The sequence below is a fragment of the Bubalus bubalis genome, chromosome 15 (genome assembly GCF_019923935.1).
Source record: "Bubalus bubalis isolate 160015118507 breed Murrah chromosome 15, NDDB_SH_1, whole genome shotgun sequence".
In the NCBI taxonomy this organism is placed as follows: domain Eukaryota; kingdom Metazoa; phylum Chordata; class Mammalia; order Artiodactyla; family Bovidae; genus Bubalus; species Bubalus bubalis.
In genome coordinates, this window is record NC_059171.1 from 17,990,712 (window position 1) to 18,011,108 (window position 20,397).

General features: G+C 39.0%; 1 protein-coding gene across 9 annotated transcripts in view; it reads right to left on the reverse strand.

Annotated features, from left to right (window-relative positions):
- The window catches only part of RGS22 (regulator of G protein signaling 22), a 139,411-nt gene that overhangs the window by 90,917 nt on the left and 28,097 nt on the right, over window positions 1–20,397 (reverse strand). For 7 of the 9 annotated variants that reach the window (XM_044928563.2, XM_044928562.2, XM_044928561.2 and 4 more), the window contains 6 exons: window positions 18,055–18,276; window positions 10,921–11,006; window positions 10,124–10,292; window positions 6,809–6,938; window positions 3,671–4,271; window positions 2,099–2,260 (listed from right to left, as the gene is read on the reverse strand). In XM_044928563.2, coding sequence (XP_044784498.2) covers window positions 2,099–2,260; window positions 3,671–4,271; window positions 6,809–6,938; window positions 10,124–10,292; window positions 10,921–11,006; window positions 18,055–18,276 — 1,370 coding nt within the window. Of the gene's footprint in view, window positions 1–2,098; window positions 2,261–3,670; window positions 4,272–6,808; window positions 6,939–10,123; window positions 10,293–10,920; window positions 11,007–18,054; window positions 18,277–18,366; window positions 19,317–20,397 lie in introns of those variants that run through there. The other 2 variants (XM_044928567.2, XM_044928564.2) reach the window with 2 other exon arrangements.

Genomic DNA, 20,397 nt, shown 5'->3' on the forward strand with positions numbered 1-20,397 from the left:
CGACCCCATGGACTATAGCCCACCAGGCTCCTCCCTCCATGGGATTCTCCAGGCAAGAATACTGGAGTGGGTTGCCATTTCCTTCTCCAGGGGATCTCCCTGACCCACAGATTGAACCCGGGTCTCCAACATTGCAGGCAGACACTTTAACCTCTGAGCCACCCGGGAAGCCCAAGGTATACAGAATCTTTGTGTAATTTCTTACAACTTCATATGAATCTATCATTCTCTCAAAACAAAAAAGTTAAATTAAGAAAAGGAAAGCTTCTACTATATTTGTAATGTTTTTTAAGCTGGGTGGTGTGTATATAGGTGCATATTATAGTATAATTTATACCTTTCTGCCCTTCTTAAATATTTAAGAACAGAAATTTATACAGAGAAAAACAACATTCTCTCTATATATGCAAAAATTTAAAGTATACAAGTAATCTGAAATATCTAGATGGGAGATAATCGAGAGACAGAGGCAAGGGACAAATCATGATGACCTTATTTGTTAAAGGAATTTGAACTTTAAGGAATTAGGAATTCGAACCTTACACTTAAAGCTTGGGGGTAACTAGTGAAAGCCTTAAAGCAGAGAAGTGACATCATCGGATCGATCACGGCCACAGTGCACAGCTCACTGGTCCTCAGATAGCACACATTTCCTTCACGAGGCCCATTCTCTTCTCCATGCTTACAGAGTCCCTCGAGTCCCAGGTGAAATACTACCTCTTCTCTGTGTCCTGTGCATCCACCACACTTGCTTTTAGTACACTCGTTTCCCATGTAGGTTCCTCCCACTGGACTAGGATCCCTAGACTTGACTATGTTTTACCCTTGTACCCTTAACACAGCACTTGGCTCATAGGAAGTGTTCATGGAATGTTTATTGAGATGATAAATCTAACTTGAACTATTGTACATGTATGCACATGCACACAAACACACACACATCAATTTGAAGAGATACTGAGCATAAGAGGTCAAGTGTAGAAGGATACATTCACAAAGTTAACATGGAGTTAAAATCCATCTTGTAACAGAGAAATATCAATAACCTCAGATATGCAGATGACACCACTCTTATGGCAGAAAGTGAAGAGGAGCTAAAGAGCCTCTTGATCAAAGTGAAAGAGGAGACTGAAAAAGTTGGCTTACAACTCAACATTCAGAAAACTAAGATCATGGCATCTGGTCACCATTACTTCGTGGCAAATAGATGGGGAAACAATGGAAACAGTGAGAGACTTTATTTTTGGGGTTCCAAAATCACTGCAGATGGTGACTGCAGCCATGAAATTAAAAGACACTTACTCCTTGGAAGAAAAGCTATGACCAACATAGACAGCATATTAAAAAGCAGAGACACTACCAACAAAGGTCCGTCTAGTCAAAGCTATGGTTTTTCCAGTAGTCATGTATGGATGTGAGAGTTGGACTATTAAGAAAGCTGAGCACCCAAGAATTGATGCTTTTGAAATACAGTGTTAGAGAAGACTTTTTTTTTTTATTTTTTTTATTTTTTAACTTTACAATATCGTATTGGTTTTGCCATATATCAAAATGAATCCGCCACAGGTATATGTGCTCCCCATCCTGATCCCTTGGACTGCAAGGAGATCCAACCAGTCCATCCTAAAGGAGATCATTCCTGAATATTCATTGGAAGGACTGATGCTGAAGCTGATACTCCAAAACTCTGGCCACCTGATGCAAAGAACCAACTCACTGGAAAAGACCCTGATGCTGAGAAAGATTGAGGGCGGGAGAAGGGGACAACAGAGGATGAGATGGTTGGATGGCATCACCAACTGGATGGACATGAGTTTAAGTAAGCTCCAGGAGTTGGTGATGGACAGGGAAGCCTGGTGAGCTGCAGTTCATGGGGTTGCAAAGAGTCGACACGACTGAGCAACTGAAATGAACTGCAAGTCCCTCAAACACCAACATTATCTAAAGGATAGGTACTTTAAAGAAGGCCAAAGATAATACAATAATCTTGTCATTTAAAATTCCCATAAGTCATATATCCTTAAGACAAAAAGTATAACCTGTAACTAGCTTAATAAATGTGAAAGCAAATAACTTTGATTCTCATTATTTTTCTTACCAATAAAGAAGTAAGGGCTTTAAAACCTCAGTCTGAATTTTTTTTAAGTGTTCTTCATTCCACTGAGATCCGTCTAGTAGTTTAAATTTTGATAAGACTTCTGCAGAAAGGTAGTAATCTCCACTGCTCACTAGAAAGCATTTTTTCATCTTCTCAATATGTCTGAAATAAAGCACATACACAAATAGGCACACACACACACGGTGACACAATGCTCAACTAGCCAAACATTTTCCCTTCCAAAATGTTTCAGGCAAGTGATGAAATCTCTTAGAACCAAAAGTGGGGTCACAAAGAGTAGGATCACGACTGAGCAACTGAACAAAGAACCAAAAGTGAGTTACAGGAGTACCAATGTGAAGATCAAAATAGTTCGCACAGGTATGGGAATGGGAAGGATAGTTTTGGTCAGCTGAACAATGGCCTTGCTAAGATGTCCACACCCTCATCTCCAGAACCTAAGAATGTGATCTTACATGACAGAAGGGACTCTGCAGAGGTGATTAGGCTTTTGAGGAGATTATCCTGGGCTATCTAGCTGGTGCTAATGTAATCATTAACAATCCTTCTAAGAAGGAGGCAGGAGGCTAACAGTCACAGAGAAAAGATGGGAGGACAGAAGCAGAGGTCAGAGAGGAGAAAAGATGTCATGGTGCTGGCTCTGAAGACAGAGGAAGGGGCCCTGAATCAAGGAAAGCAGATGGCCTCAGAAGCGGGAAAAGGCAAGGAAATGGATTCTCCCCTAGAGCGCCAGAAGGAATGCAGGCCTGCAGACCCATTTAGACTTCTGACCTTTTAATCGGAAGAAAATTAATTTATGTTGCTTCAAGCCACTGAGTCTGTGGCAATTAATGACAGCAACAACAGGAACTAATAAAGTATTAACTCTGAAGAACCTATGTAGGTTGACTGTATATCCTTTCCCTAACATGTCTTAGAAAGTGGTAGCAGCCTTCCATCCCAGGATCAATTAGGTCATGCTTCATAATCAACCATTTGGTAACCCCCGCTCTTGTAACTATGTACAAGAATGAGCTTTGTGATCTGAATGCCTCCGAGTAACTGGAATAGCCCAGTCTCCAGTGTTTACTCAGTCAAACCTTTAATGGGGATCACAGTCTACTTCAGAGTTCAGAGCAGATCAGGAGAACACAGACAAGAGAAGGACGTAAGGCGGGGTCCTCCAAGGTTCGTAAGACTTACAGTGACCTAACACATATGGAGCAGCTAAACAAAGGCCCGTGCCCCATGGGACCTAAGAGGCTCTCTGGAGAACATCCAGCATCGTATCCTGCAGATACTTCATTCAGATATGTCTAAGTGGCATCTGGCTAAAGACCATAGAATTTGTTAACTGAGCAGGCTGCCAGGAACAGCCAGCCCCTTACACTGGCATAAGGTACATTTTATGTAAATCAATTTTATTATAATAAAACAAATCTTATTATTAATTCTTCTAAAAGTATAAATTACATTTATATATTTATTCCAGGCCTTCTGTCTGTGCTTAGATGACCCAAACTAATATTTTATAATTTGGTTTTAAAGCTATTAAAAAAAAAAAAGAAATACCTTTGATGTCTTCCAGGATTCTTAAGAACTTTTAACCTCTCAATATCCATCCATAGCCACCAATATTTCTCCCCTAAGGTACCTTTTAAAAATTTCTTAAATCTTTCAAACTCCTTTCTATTACCAATGTCATAAGTTCTGTGAGAAATACACCAATCAGCCCTGCTGTCGAGTCCAACGCTGTCAGGCTTTGAAACTGCTTGTTCTAACACGTCTCCCGACTTTTCCCTTAGCATTTCATTGAACAAAACATTCTTGCCAGAGGTAGGCCCCCCAATGTCATCAAATACCACTTCTGTTACGTTTCTGAAATTTACGTAATCTGGGCTTTCTCTAAGTGTTGCTCCAAGAATTTGATGAATTGCCACTCTCAAAATAAAGGAGACATAAGATCTTAAAAACTCATCACATGTTGAGAAGTGCAGTGTCAGACTTTCATCAACATTCTGTTGCTTTTCAAGGTATATCCTCAGAAGAGCTTGAGAAGGAGTGTCCTGTAGAGATACAGACCCATCTTCTTCAAATTCGGAGGTTAATCTACTGGTTTTTAATAGGCCTTTTTTCGTCCTGGGGTGAACTCCATCATCGAAGATAAAACTCTCTGTATTAAATCATAAAAGGCTATTAGATCAGATATGAATGTAAAAGTTTTCTTTTAATTGTTAACTAGATGTTATAAATCACTGCAGATGGTGATTGCAGCCATGAAATTAAAAGACGCTTACTCCTTGGAAGGAAAGTTATGACCAACCTAGACAGCATATTAAAAAGCAGAGACATTACTCTGTCAACAAAGGTCCGTCTAGTCAAGGCTATGGTTTTTCCAGTAGTCATGTATGGAGTGAGAGTTGGACTATAAAGAAAGCTGAGCACCAAAGAATTGATGCTTCTGAACTGTGGTGTTGGAGAAGACTTTTGAGAGTCCCTTGGACTGCAAGGAGATCCAACCAGTCCATCCTAAAGGAGATCAGTCCTGGGTGTTCATTGGAAGGACTGATGTGGAAACTGAAACTCCAATACTTTGGCCACCTGATGCCAAGAGCTGACTCATTTGAAAAGACCCTGATGCTGGGAAAGATTGAGGGCGGGAGAAGGGGATGACAGAGGATGAGATGGTTGGATGGCATCACCGACTCAATGGACATGAGTTTGGGTGGACTCCGGGAGTTGGTGATGGACAGGGAGGCCTGGCGTGCTGCGATTCATGGGGTAGCAAAGAGTCGGACACGAGTGAGTGACTGAACTGAACTGAGAGAAAAAAAGTGCCAACAGGGATTGGCCATATATTCCCTGGACCTGAAGAGGATATTGGTGGCAGATGAACTAAATATTTGCTATCCTCAATAAAGAGGATCTTCAAAAAGGCATGACACACTTTTAAAATGTAATATTTCAGGCTGATAATGTCAACATACAAAGGTCAAGTCTATTAAAGAATTAGAATGTGTATACCAAATGATTGTGTGTACTTTAATGTTTCATGTTGCATGGTAAAATAAAATTAGCTACCATAGATGATGAGATGATAGATGAACAGACAAGAATTGGAGTCATATTAGCAATTTAAAAAAAAACTATTTTATGAGAAAAATTCAATTACTACTACACTTACAACCTATCATTAAAATTACAAAATTGCATACAGTCCTTGTGAAGACTTACAAATACAACTGGACTACATTTACACTTTTTCTAAAGATATAGACTAGCTCTTATTTTTTTTTTAAGTCTTTCAGATATCAGTGAAATATTTGGTATCTGTGCTTCATTTCACAAGGCAAATCTACTGCTCACAAAGCCACGGATCAGGAAAACCCTGATCCATGTGTCCCAACCTCAATTTTCTCAGTAATAGATTTTAAATCTCAATAAACTGAAAATATTTCATAATTTTAATTGAAAATATGTATAATAAATTTCCCTAAAATTGAGATTAGACTTTTGTAGACCTGTGAAAGGATAGTGGGTATACACTCAACCCCACAAACACAGAGGGAGAGTACAAGCCTGGCATTTCCACTCACTGCCTTTCTGGTATCCTTTCTCTCTCTGTTCACTAACTTCATTCTCCAATTTTCTACTTCACTATTTGGAGGCAACAGTAAGAAATCTATATATTCCATAATTTCCAATTAGAAAGATGATTTCCCTCTTTACCTAGATTTAGGTTCAATTCTAGAGACTCCAGATTTATCACCCTCAGAGGTTTCTGGTACTTATCAAAGGAACTGTGCAATAACTTAGTGAATTGTGGAATTCTCTTCCTGAATCACATTGCTAGACTTTTTTTCCCTCTAGCAATATCATATATGTTAATTACTACCATTTCTGGAGGTAAGGTAAGGTAAGGTGAAGTCGCTCAGTCATGTCCGACTCTTTCCAACCCCACGGACTGTAGCTTACCAGGCTCCTCCATTCGTGGGATTTTCCAGGCAAGAATACTGGAGTGGGTTGCCATTTCCTTCTCCAGAGGATCTTCCCAACCCAGGGATCGAACCCAGGTCTCCCGCATTGTAGGCAGACGCTTTACCGTCTGAGCCACCAGGGAAGTCCTTTCTGGACCATTTCTGGAAGGTCCCCTTTATTTATGAAAAGTTTCTGTCACCTACCAAAGTTCATCCACCCACAGTAGAAATTTATCTGCTTTTCAAGGTGAAAAATAGTCTGAACTTAGTAGGATAACTCAAGTTCCATAAATCACTATTTACTTTTGGGAGGAGAGAAAGGTTGTACCCACTTTATTTCAAATTCTTAATAATAAGAATTTGTAAACTGTAATAGGAAATAATGATAAAGCAAATATTTATTGACTGTCTATCAGGTACCAAGCACTAAACATTTTATATATTCAGTATGTATGCATCATTAGTTTAACTTTACAGATGACAAAAGCAAGGTTACCAGAAGTGGAATAATTTGCAGAAGTCACAAACTAATAAGTATCAGAGTTGGGTTCTAAACCCCTCTTCTTTTCACTATACGAGGTTGTCTCTTAGAAAAGAGTAGAAAGTGGAGTTGCAGGAGATACCAGTTTTTTCCCTATCCACTAAGTATTGTATTGTAAGTTTAGAATAACAACAACAAAAGACGTAAAAAGGAGTTCTGGGGTCATTCTTATCCTTGTTCTTTACTGCTTACCAGAAACAGATGAAACAACTGGTGATTCAATTTTGTCGTGGAATACACAAGATGGTAGTGAAAAGGTTGGTACTATTTGCTGACATTGTTTTGCTAAGGCAAACCAATCTTTTGTTTGAGTATAGGAGGCCTAGGAAGAAAGGGGCACATTTGTTTAACCAAGGTTAGCAGTATTCTTCCAATCTGGATAAATCATTATGGTAATAACTCAATTTGTATAGTACAATACGTAAAGGAAAAATTATGCTGTGAAAGAAAAGAATATTGTACATAGAAAAATTCATTAGCTGAGAATAATGGTAAGGAAATTTCAATTCAGATTATTTTCATATTAGATGATCAAAAGAAAAAAAAGGAGCCCAATACCCATCAAATTCTTCACTCCTCCACCGGAAGTACGCAACCCTACTTCCTGGATTCACTACAAATTCCCACCATCTAAGTTAACTTGGCAGTCTCCATAGCTCATCAGTCTTTGGATGCATCTTATGCCAGCTGCTCCCATTTACAACTTTCTCAATGATTTCACGCCCCCAGTTCCATCTGGTCAGGCTCAGTGTTTTTAACAACTCCTCCTTAATATAACAAAAACTTAACTCTCAGTAGCACTGGAAACCTGTCCACGTTGAACTTCCCCTTTACCTTAGATTCTATTTTCGCAACTTTGCTTGGATGGGATGCTTCCTGAAGGATGATTTCTGACTCACCCGCCCCTGGATAGAGTCTTCAGTTTTTCCTTTCTTTATGTACTCCTGAGTCAGCTGATCCAGTTCTCAACCTGACATGCAGCTTCAAAAGCCCCAGTCCTAAGAAACTCCATCTCAGATGCCCTGGGAAGATTCTTCTTCCCACTTTGTCCTCACCTACTTTTCTAGGATAATCCAACTTGTTCAACAGAAGCAGAGAAGGGAGTGTCCAGAATTACTCTCACTTTTCCTTTTTCCAACTAAGTCATCTTAGCCTAAGGAACACTTACAGAGGAGGCAAGGCTCAAATGGAATTATGGAGAATTAGCGGGGCAAGTCAGGCCACACAACAAGACCAAAGGCGAGAGAGAGAAACACCAGGTGCCATTGGTGTGGTACTGCCCCTTTTAGAAGTAAGGTAGATGCCGCTGCTAAGTCACTTCAGTCGTGTCCGACTCTGTGCGACCCCAGTAGCTTTGAATCTAATTTCCTTTTGTTTCTTCTTTTTCTTTCTCTAAAACCAAATCATTTACTACTAATTATATTCATTCAAAATATTTATTAAATGACTACTCTGTTCCAAGTTCTATCCTAAGCACTGAGAGGAGACCAAAATAATTAGGGAACTATCAAGGAATTAAGACCAACATACAAGAATCATTAAATTAATTATACAAAAAGATAAGAGAGCAGAAGATAGAGGAGAAAGAAGTAGTTAGCTAAATATAAAAACAGTTAACTATTCTACTTTATATTCTTAAAAGATGGGTTAATTGTTTGTGTTTAGATGGTACAACTGAAGACAAAGAAATATTACTAATTATCATAATGATTAATACCTATCTATAGTCATGGTTTAATGATTTAACAGCCCCAAAAATTGAACACTCAAGCTCAAAGGCTATTAAAAAGAAATATATAATTCAGGTATTACTCAAGTTGACAGAAATGAGTTTTTTTCCATCACAGAAAATGGTAAAAGTAAAGTAGCTTGGATTTTTATTTTCTTATATTTGATTCAATTTACATGTAAGGAATCAGAACTTATTCCCCTAGATTGATTCTTTCCTTTGCATGTTTATGGACCTCTACCATTAGTATGTTTTTGACATCCCTAACATTATTGGAACACATATGTTAATAGAAAAAATAAATACTGAAAAATAAATATAAGAGAAAAGAAAAATGTGACTTTAGTACATCCCTGAGCATTATTCAGAGGAAATAATGGGACTGGCATACATTTTTTTTAACATTTTTGCCAAATATTGCTGATAGAACTGTCAAACTACAAAATTATATAGGAGCTTACACATGAAAAAAAAAAATGTTCAAAAAGATAGTATAAGGATATCCATTCCAACAGAGATGTTTTCCTCTTGAATGACATCTTTGATCAATTGGAAGTGCCTGCCTAGGAGGCTGTGTTGAAAGGAACTTAGAGCCAAGTCCTAGCTCAGCAGGAAAACTGCCATGATTGATTAGCAATGTCTGTCATGAATGGAAACTGGGACAAAGCAACACATGGGTAACATATTTGCAGTTCCTGGTTTTGCAAAGAATTGTATATTGGAAACCTGTTCCCAGAGAAAAGATTTGATAATTAGAAGGTAAAGAGAAGCAAGATAGTGACCCCAAAATATGCCATGACCTGGATTATTGTGAGCCGAGGGAGACCTCGACCCAGTAGACTCAAGAGAAACATTTACCTCTCCTTTAACTACCTAAATTCACCTAAAAGAATTTAGTTACAGGGTCAGGCTCAGAGAGAGCCAGTACCAGAGATAACTTTTATGTGAATGACTACCTACCTCTATGGCAGGCAAACATCTAATTAGCAAACATCTGGTCTTCTTATAGTCCTGTGACTTACCCTATTCCCCTCTGAAGCCCCAGGCCCCTATCCCATTCCCAAGCTCAGGACAGCTCAACTGCCCAACTTGTTTCGGGTCTCATATTCTTAAAGGGCTCCTGTACATAACTAAATTACCTTTTTGGTTTTGGTTTTTTGTTTTTTTTTTGCCTATAACTATCTTATGTCAATATTTTTTAATTAGACCAGCCAAAGAACCTACAAGGGTAGAAGAAAAAGGTTCCCTCCCTGATAAAGCCAAAGATCTAACATCAATTTTCACTATACTATGGTTCTCCAAAAGGACATCTGATTCTGGGTTAGATTTCTTCATACGTACTTATACTACCCAACAATCTCCAATTGTGGAGGGTAAATTTATACTTGGTAACAGTTAAACACTAATGCATTTAATTACTAAAAAATAATCTTGACAATATGGAGGAGAAGATCCAATTTATCATTGCTTTGTACAAATATTATAGATTCTAAATAATAAAAAAAATTGGAATGAACAATGAAAGCCTTACTTCCCATGTGACAGTGGGCATGCTCTTCAATTTTCCATTTTCCTTTGTACACATGACAATAATAATTCTAATTACATTTCAGGTGAAAGGGTGTAAGGCAAATAAGTCAGCATAAATCCAAAATAATTTCTGCTAAATCTACTTTGGAAGTATTTGAAAACATTTTCTTATTCAAATGAACATCATGTCTCTAAAAAGACAAGTTTCACCAAAGTGCCAAGTCACAAAGAAACACTCAAACTTTTACCTCGCCCAGAGAAATGTAGAACTTTTTCATAATTATAACATCATCTTCTTCAACAGGAGGAGGTGGTGGACTGGGTGGTTTTTTCAGGACCCAGGGTGAAAACTCTGTACCTAATATGATATTCATGCCTGATTCACTCCATCTTACTTGTGAAATCAATTTGGCTAACCTGTATTTCAGAAATCATATAAATTGAAATAAATTTCAAATATGGTAGAATTCAGAATAAAAACTAAAATTTTATTTTATGTATTCAAATCAATCTTCCCTCCTAGCTTTGCAGGATGAGTCTCTTAGGAGCTGCTAAAATTAATGGCTTATTCATAGGATCACTAATTAATTAATAATTATTCTGTTTTATTGTATTTTAGAAAAGAGTTGTTCTAAGAAAGGGTCAAATTTTAGTAAAATTTCAGACTGTTTAGGAACTTAAACTTTAAAAGTCAGGGAACATAAAAGAAAAACTTGGCCCTGTGCTAGAACATTCTGTCTTTTTTATGCCATTCATATTCATTTTTTATCACCCTGAATACAAATACCTTTACAGAAGTAGAAAAAAATTTAAATATAATGATCAAAGAAGCAGAATTGAAGTACATTTATTAGGTACTGTTTCTATGAAATCTCTTTGGAAATGTTAAGCAATTTTTACCAGTGCTCTATATTATACTACATAGTAACCAAAATACAAACTCCGATGGGGTTAAAGTACACAATTTTATTAAGAAAGTAAAGAAAAATGATTTTTGGTGAAAAAAATCATTTAAAATATATGTATATTTATGAGATTACAATACCTGTATTCAAAGTAACAATCACTTTCCAGAAATGTTGGAAGTCTTTCTTTTTTGACCCAGTGAATACCTTGTTCACGATTCAGACACTGTTAGAAGACAAGTGAAAAAGAAAGTATCACAGAAAATCACCTGTTAGGACAATGATGGTCTAATCACTAGAGCAATGTTACCTCTAGCTCTTATAGGGAGCCTGTCTCTACCTTCTATTTGGACAGGAGAAAGAGCCCCGAGTCTCAAGTTTGAAGCCACTTTGTCTGCTGGTACACTTCATTAATTCTCTCAACAAACCTATATCCGCTATCATCTACATGTTACAGACTACCAAACTGAATCCAGGAAACTTAAGTAACTTACTGAAAGAGGAAAAATGACCAAAAAAAAATTAATCAGTCTCATTATTTTCACAGATATAAAACAGGTTAAAAATAATCACAAAGAGGGGACTTCCCTGGTGGTCTAATGGCTAAGACCCTGAGCTCCCAATGGAGGATGAGATGGTTGGATGGCATCATCAGCTCAATGGACATGAGTCTGAGCAAACTCGGGGAGATAGTGAAGAACAGGGAAGCCTGGCATGCTCTAGACCATGGGGTGGCAAAGAATCAGACATGACTTAGCAACTGAACAAGTGCCAGAAGTTCAGGACTCTGTAGGAGGCCCCATAGGCATGAAAACCAAGGTTTCCACAGAACATGATTGAGATGGGGATGGAGTCAAGATGGCAGAATAGAAGGATGTGGAGTTCACCTCTCCCCACAAGTACATCAAGAATACATCTACAAATGGAGCAATTCTCAGAGTGCCTGCTGTACACTAGCAGAGGACCTTGGACACCTAAAAGGACAGGAAAAATCTTCACACAACTGGGTAGGACTTAAGAAAGAAAAAAAGAAACAGAATGGTACCTGCACCCCTGGTGGGGAGCTGAAGGATAGAAGAGGCTCCTGCACTCAGGGAAGCCCCCTCACCATTGGGACGGAGGAGGAGCTTCAGGAGCTTGGAGGAAAGCACAGCAACTGGTCTGTGACAGGTAGGCCAGATTAAGACCTACATGGATGTTCCATTCTGCAGCCCTGCATGCTCCAGCCTGAGTTGTTGTCTGCTGATGCGGAGAGGGGCTGGGTGCTGGAACATGGGGTTTGGAGAGTGGACACAGGGAGGAGACAGTTGTTGGCTGTGAAGAGACAGCCCACAAGGATGGGAGTAAGGAGCTCCACAACTGGGAATGTTCATGGAAGAAGCCTGGGCCGCCAAAGAAGCAGGGCACCATTGCTGAGTGACCCACAGGAGGGGGACTACCGCAATTTCAGTCCCCTTCCCCACGCACCCCTGTCTCCATGGATACTAGGAAGGGCACCTCCCAGAGCAGGCTCGCATGCTCTGCCCATCATCACCTCTGCCCCTGCCTACCTGGGCAGGGCACATGTGCTCTAGGGCAGCCTTCGGAGGAACATGTGCAGAGGTGGGGCTGAAACCACAGCTGAGCCCCAGGGGCCATGCAACTAAAACAGAAGAGCTGAAATCTCTCCTCATGGCCACAGGAGCTGCAGATTCACATACACCCTCACTGTCAGTGCTGTGAACTCAGTGCCTGCGGAATGTCCAAATGGATGAGCACTCACACAGCTCAGATGGGTCTAGTTTCAGCCACTGTGGGCTTTGTGGGCACGTTCACACAGAGACTGGGCTAGGTCAGAATCTGAGCTGCCTCCATAGCTAGCTACCACAGATGGTCCAGGTACACGACTACTGCAATCCTGGGACCTGACTTCGGTGGATTCACACAGGTGGCCTGGTGAAAACACAGGAGAAACACCAGGGCCAATTGCTGGCAAACCAACAGGTAAGTTGGAGGGCAGGGCGCTAAGAGCAGTTCCAACAACAGTGTAATTTGTGAGCCAGCACGACAGGTGAAAAGTAACACAATATTCACAGGTGAACAATTGCAGAGGAGGAAAACTCAGAGGCTTCTCTCACAAAGGGAGTGCTCCAATCTCACCTACTATGCACCATAGTAGAAAAATGAAGCCTGAAGTTAGGACAAGAGAGAAAATAATAAATATCAAAGCAGAAATATATGAAATAGAGACTAAAAAAATCAGTAATGAAGAGCCAGTTCTTTGAAAAGATAAAACTGATAAAACTGCTTTATTCAAACTCATCAATAAATAAGAGGTTCCAAATAAAATCAGAAAAGAGAAGTTACAACCAATATCACAGAAATAGAATCATAAGAGACTAGTATGAACAATTATTTGTCAACAACTGGACAATCTAGAAAAGATGGATAAATCCCTAAAAACAAAAAATCTTCTAAGACTCAATCATGAAGAAAGATAAAATCAATTACAGTGATTTAAAAAAAAAAAAAACAAAAACTCCCAAAAAACAAAAGTGCAAGATCAGAAGCCTTCACAGGGGAATTCTACCAAACATTTAAAAAAAGTTAACACCTATCCTTCTCAAACTGTTTCAGAAAATTGAAGAGAAACACTTCCAAACTCACCCTACAAGACCAGCATTACCCTGATACCAAAACCAAAAAGAAAGAAAGATAGATAATTACAGACCAATATACCTGATAACAAAAGATGCAAACAGATCCAATAAAACATAATGGCTGGGACTTCCATGGTGATACAATGGATAGAAATCCGCCTTCCAATGCAGTGGACCTAAGTTTGATCCCTGGTCTGAGAGGATTCCACATTTTGCAGAGCAACTAAGCCTGTGCCCCACAACTACTGAGCCTGCACTCTAGGGCCCACATGCCACAACCACTGAACTCACATGTTACAACCACCAAAGCCTACATGCCTAGAGCCTGTGCCCTGCAACAAGAGAAACCACCATATGAGAAGTCCACACATCTCAACGAAGAGTAACCCTGCTCCACAGCAAACAGAGAATGACCGCATGTAGCAACCAAGACCCAGTGCAGCCAGAAATAAATTAATAAATAAAAACATAACGGCTGAATTCAACACCACATTAAAAGAATAATAAATCAGATCAAGTGGGATTTATTCCAGAGATGCAAGGATGGTTCAATATTGACAAATCAATGTGATACATATTAAAAAATTAATAAAAATCATACGATCATCTCAATAGATACAGAAAAAGCATTTGACAAAATTCAACATCCATTTATGATTAAAGAAATTCTCAACAAAGTGGGCAGAGAGGGAACATATGTTAACATAATAAAGGCCAGGTGACAACCCACAGCTAACATCATAGTTGGTGGTGAAAAACTGAAAAATTTTCCTCTAAGATCAGGAACAAGAGAAGGATATCCACTCTTAACCACTTTTGTTCAACATGATGTTCAAACTCCTAGCCACAGCAATCAGGCAAGAAAAAAAAAGAAAGACATTCAAACTGGAAAAAAAGAAGTAAAACAGTCACTATTTGCAGATGACATGACACTATATATAGAAAACCCTAAAGACTACGAAACCTGGAGTAGGAAATGGCAACCCATTCCAGTATTCTTGCCTGGAAAGTTCCATGGATAGAAGAGCCTGGTAAGCTGCAGTCCATGGGGTCACAAAGAGTCAGACATGACTGAGTACAAAGACTACCAAAAATTATTAAAACAAATGAATCTGGTAAAGTTGCAGGATATAAAATTAATATACAGAAATATGTTGCATTTCTACACTCTAATAACGAACCACCAGAAAGAAAAATTAAGAAAACAATCACATTTATGACTGCATCAAAAAGAATAAAATACACAAGAATAAATTTAACTAAGGAGGTGAAAGACCTGTAGCCTGAAAACTATAAGATATTGATGAAAGAATTAAAGATAAACAAATAAATGGAAAGATACACCATGCTTGTGGCTGGGAAGAATTATTATTGTTAAAATGTACATTCTACAAATTATTCTAAAGATTCAATACAATCCCTAGCAAAACACTCATGGCATTTTCCCCAGAACTAGACTAATCCTACAATTTGTATGCCAATGCAGGAGATGTAAGTTTGATCCCTGGGGAGGGAAGATCCCCTGGAGTAGGAAATGGCAACCAGTTCCAGTATGCTTGCCTGGGAAACTCCACGGACAGAGGAGGCTAGCTAAAGACCATGGGGTCGCAGAGAGCCGGACATCACTGTGTGACTGAGCACAGACACACACGCACAAAGAGTTTATATAAAACCACAAAAGACCCCAAATATCCAAAGCAATCTTAAGAAAGAACAACAAAGCAGGAGGTATTATGTTCCCTGATTTCAAACCATACTGCTGCTGCTGCTAAGTCACTTCAGTCGTGTCCGACTCTGTGTAACCCCATGGACCGCAGCCCACCAGGCTCCTCCGTCCCTGGGATTCTCCAGGCAAGAACACTGGAGTGGGTTGCCATTTCCCTCTCCAACGCATGACAGTGAAAAGTAAACCTATATTAATTAAAGCAGGATGCTACTGCAAGCCCTGAGGGGCTCTCACTCCTGGCGCCTAGCACCCAGCCACATGCTGGCTGGGCGTGACCCTCTCCAGGGACAGTGCCAGATAGGGAGTGTGACTGGGGTGGTACACCTGTCAAACTGTAACACGGCTGTCCTAAGGCGAGCTCAGGGAGGACAGAAACCTCCCATGGAGCAGAAGGGTAAAGCTCGCTTAATCTTGATTTTTAATACGAATACAGACCATGAAAGCAGGGCCTCATGATCCTTTTGACCTTCAGGATTTTAAGCAGGAGCTCTCAGAAAAGTTACCACAGGGATAACTGGTTTGTGGCAGCCAAGCATTCATAGCGAGATCACTTTTTGATCCTTCAATGTCAGCTCTTCCTATCATTATCATTGTCAAAAAAAAAAAAAAAAAAAAACAGACATATAGAGCAATGGAACAGAATAGGGAGCCCAGAAATAAATCCACAGTTCTGTGGTCAATTAATCTATGACAAAAGAGACAAGACTATACAATGGGGGAAAGACAGTCTCTTCAATAAACAGTGCTTAAAAAACTGGACAGCTATAAGCAAAAGAATAAAACTAGACCACTTTCTTACAGCATATACGAAAATAAACTCAAATGGATTTAAAGACTTAAATGTAAGACCTGAATTCATAAAACTCCTAAAAGAAAACATAGGCAATATGCTCTCTGAAACTGATCTTAGCAACATTTTTATTTTGGATCTGTCCCCTCAGACAAGGGCAACAGGTAAGCAAACGGAACTACATCAAACTAAAAAGTCTTGTACAGTGAAAGAAACAGTCAACAAAACAAAAAGGCAACTTCCTGAATGAAAGAAGCCTTTTGCAAATGATACATCTGATAAGGGCTTAATATCCAAAATATATGAAGAACTCATACAACTTAACAGCAAAAAAAAAAAAAAATCCAATTTTAAAAATTGGTTAAGGAACTTAGGACACATTTTTCCAGATAAGACATACAGATGGCCAACAGGCACATGAAAAGATGCTTAAGATCACTAATTGTAAGGGAAATGCAAATCAAAACCACAATGAGATATCATCTCACACCTGTCAGAATGGCTATTTTCAAAAAGACAACAAAGTATTGGTGAGAATATGGCGAAAAGGGAACTCTTGTGCACTGTTGGTGGGAATGTAAACTGGTGCAACCAGCTATGAAAAAGAGCATGGAGTTTCCTCAAAAATTACAACTAGAACCACTATATGATCCAGCAATTCCACCTCTGGGTCTTTATCTGAAGAAAAGAAAAACTCAAATTAAAAAAGATATAGGAACCCCAAGTTCACTGTATCATTATTTACAGTAACCAAGATAGGAAAGCAACCTAAATATCCATTGATAGATGAATGGATAGAGAAGATGAGCCATTACTCAGCCACAAATAAGAATGAAATCTTGCCATTTGCAACAATCATGGATGGACCTAAAGGGTATATTATGCCAAGTGAAATTTAAACAGAGAAAGACAAATGTGATATGATTTCACTTATATGTGGAATCTAAAAACCAACAAACTAACAAACATAACACTACAGAAACAGAGTCATAGAGAACCAGTGGTTGCAGAGTGGCGGGGACGGGGGAATGGGCAAGATAGGTGAAGGGAATTAAGTGGTACAATCTTCTAGTTATAAAACAAGTCTCAGGGATGCAATGCACAGCGTAGGGAACTTAGTCAATAACACTGTGATAACTCTGTAATAGTGACAGATGATAAGTAGACTTACTGTGGTTCTCATTTCACAATGTGTAAAAATATCCAATCATTGTGCTATACACCTGAAACTAATATAATAATTAAAAAATAGAAATCTTAATTCCCAACTGCTCGACAGAACTCACTGAAATAAATTCACTGTACAGGCATAACTTATTCCATTGTGCTTTGCTTTATTGTGCCTCACAGATACTTTGTTCTTTACCAACTGAAGGTTAGGGGCATCCCAGTGGCAAGCAAGTCCAGCTGCACCATTTTTCCCACAGTATTTGCTCACTTCATGTCTCTGTGTCACATTTGGGTAACTACGATCTTTCAGAGTTTTTCATTATTACTACATCTGTTATGGTGATCTGTGATCAGTTATTTTTGATGTTACTACAAAGACTTGTTGAAAGCTCAGATGATGGTTAGTATTTTTTAGCAACAAAGTATTTTTTAATCAAAGTATGTACATTGTTTCCTAAGACACAATGCTATGGTACACTTAATAGGCTACAGTGTAGTGTAAACATAATTTTTATATGCACTGGGAAAACAAAATAATCGTGTGATTTGCTTTATCACAATATTCACTTTATTGTAGTGGTCTGGAGCCAACCTGCAATATATCCAAGATATGTCTATATACTCATACTTTCTAGAATACACCTAAACTATAAAGGATATATATATATATATATATATATATACTGCCCAAAATTAACTGTACTTTCTAAATATTCAAAGTAAATTACATGAACTTTCTCATACTGATAATAAAATATCAAGAAACTGCTAAACTGGTCATTTCATATGAATAAGATGATACCGTTACTGACAAATACTTTGTATGTAAGTACAATAAAATTTAATAAATACAGTTAAACTTTAGAAAGGGACGCCCAAGGAATCTGATGATAATTTCATTTAATGCTTTATTTATCCAGTAAGATGTAACTTAAATATACTTTCTTACCATGATATTGTAGTTGACATTAATGGTCTCATCTTCATGAGGGGTGTTCACTTGAACAGGTTTAACATCACTCTTTCCTTTCCTTACAACATCATAGATAGGATTTCGAGGTCGCTGGTTTAGTACAATTTTTTTCAACTGCTTTTCCAGAAGTTGTGGAGCATTGTTAACTACTTCAAAAACTCCATAGACCACATTAAATCTAACTGCCTCTGAAAAGGTCTGCAAAATAAATTTGTGGAAATGTCTTAAAAACTGGAAACTCACTGCTCCAAGACGACGTGATACTTACATGTATGCATATATACTTACACAAAGTTCTGTATTCTTAATAGTTACATCTTTCCTCTTAGGAGCTTGGAAATCTTTTGACTATAGGTAAGGGAACCCACTGAAGCCTTCCTTCCAAATGTACTTACGCCATAAGTGTCAGGATATATTATGGCAGAAATTTCCTTTGCATATACCTCTTATCTCTAGAAAAGATTGAGGGTAGGAGGAAAAGGGGCAACAGAGGATAAGATGGTTGGATGGTTATCATCGACTCAATGGACATGAGTTTCAGGAACTCCAGGAGATGGTGGAGGACAGGGAAGCCTGGCATGCTGCAGCCCATGGGGTCACATAGAGTCGGACACGACTGAACAACTGAACAACAACTTATCTCTGTGCTTCTTTGGAACTAGAAAGAAATACACCCTCGTCTCTGTGAAGCAATGCTATTCTCTTAGAAGGGGGGTGGATTACTAGGGAAGAATGAATCAGAGAAGATGTAACACTCCTGTTGTCTCTTTCATCCCCAGGAGCCATGAAAGCTAAGTCTCCCTCTCCCAAAAGGAGAAAATTAAATACAATGTGTTCTTCATTTAAGACTATTTCAACACCATTCCATTCACTGTGACAAAAAAAGAGAGAGAGAGAGTGAAAGACAACATTTCTGAGCTTTTCTCTGTAATTACTAAATGCTGCCAACTTTTATTTAAAGTCAGTCAGTTACAGTCAGGAGTCTTGAATTTTAATACCAGCTTGCCAATAAGTAGCTCTGTGACTTCGGGTAAATCACTCCATAGCAAGTATATGGTGGACTGTCTGTGTCTTTTCTCATTTTGCCCTCCAAAGGGACCTCTAGAATCAGATCCCTTTTTCATAACATTAATTTATTTTAGGACACCTTCAATGAACTGCATACTCATGTAGTAAGTGTACTGAGGAGAGCGTCAATTCTGCCAAGTTTTACTAGGAGATTGCTAGATACACTATTAGTTAAAATGTAATAAATAGCAGGATGTTATAAAATTGGAGTTACAAATATATGTGTATATGTACAAATACCTATTATGTGTTTATATGTTTGTGTGTGTGTGTATATACACACACACACACATATATATATATATATGAGTAACTTTCCTGGTGGCTCAGAGCTAAAGAATCTGCCTGTAATGTATGAGATGCAGGTTCAATCCCTGGGTCAGGAAGATCCCCTGGAGAAGGAAATGGCAACTCACTCCAGTATTGTTGCCTGGGAAATCCCATGGACAGAAGAGCCTGGCAGGCTACTGCCCATGGGGTCGTGAAAGAGTCAGACACGACTGAGTGACTTAACAACAATATATATGTGTATGTATATGTGCCGTGCTGTATACTTAGTCAGTCGTGTCCAACTCTTTGCGACCCCATGGATTGTAGCCTGCCAGCTCCTCTGTCCAAGAGGATTCTCCAGACAAGAATATTGGAGTGGGTTGCCATGCCCTTCTCCAGGGGATCTTCCCAACCCAGGGATAGAACCCAGGCTTACCACACTGCAGGTGGATTCTTAACCACCTGAGCCGCCAGGGAAGCCCAAGCATAATGGAGTGGGTAGCCTATCCCTTCTCCAGGGGAATTCCCGACCCAGGAATCAAACTGGGATCTCCTGCATTGCAGGCGGATTCTTTACCAGCTGAGCTACCAGGGAAGCCTGTGTATGTATATACACAGACATATTTTTTAATGAAGACTCATCCTACAGCCAGATGGCATCTGAGGAAGATCCTGAAGATGCCTCCTCCGATGGACACAGCTACATATAGAAAAGGTTCTTTGTAAAGAAGCCTAAAAACAAAATAAAAAAAGCCTAAAAGCTGACTGAGTGGTGACTACACATTGGGCAAACAAGATGAAAATCACATCAAACAGGTAGGAGAAGCTGGGACACAAACTCACCATAAACCCCAGCCCTGGAGCAGCCACCCCTGTAACTCAAAACCCAAAGCAGCCCCCTGAGGAGCAGAGGGCTCAAACCCCACACCAGGCACCCCAACTTTTAAGACCTGCATCTGAGAAACGAGCCCCATTTTGAAA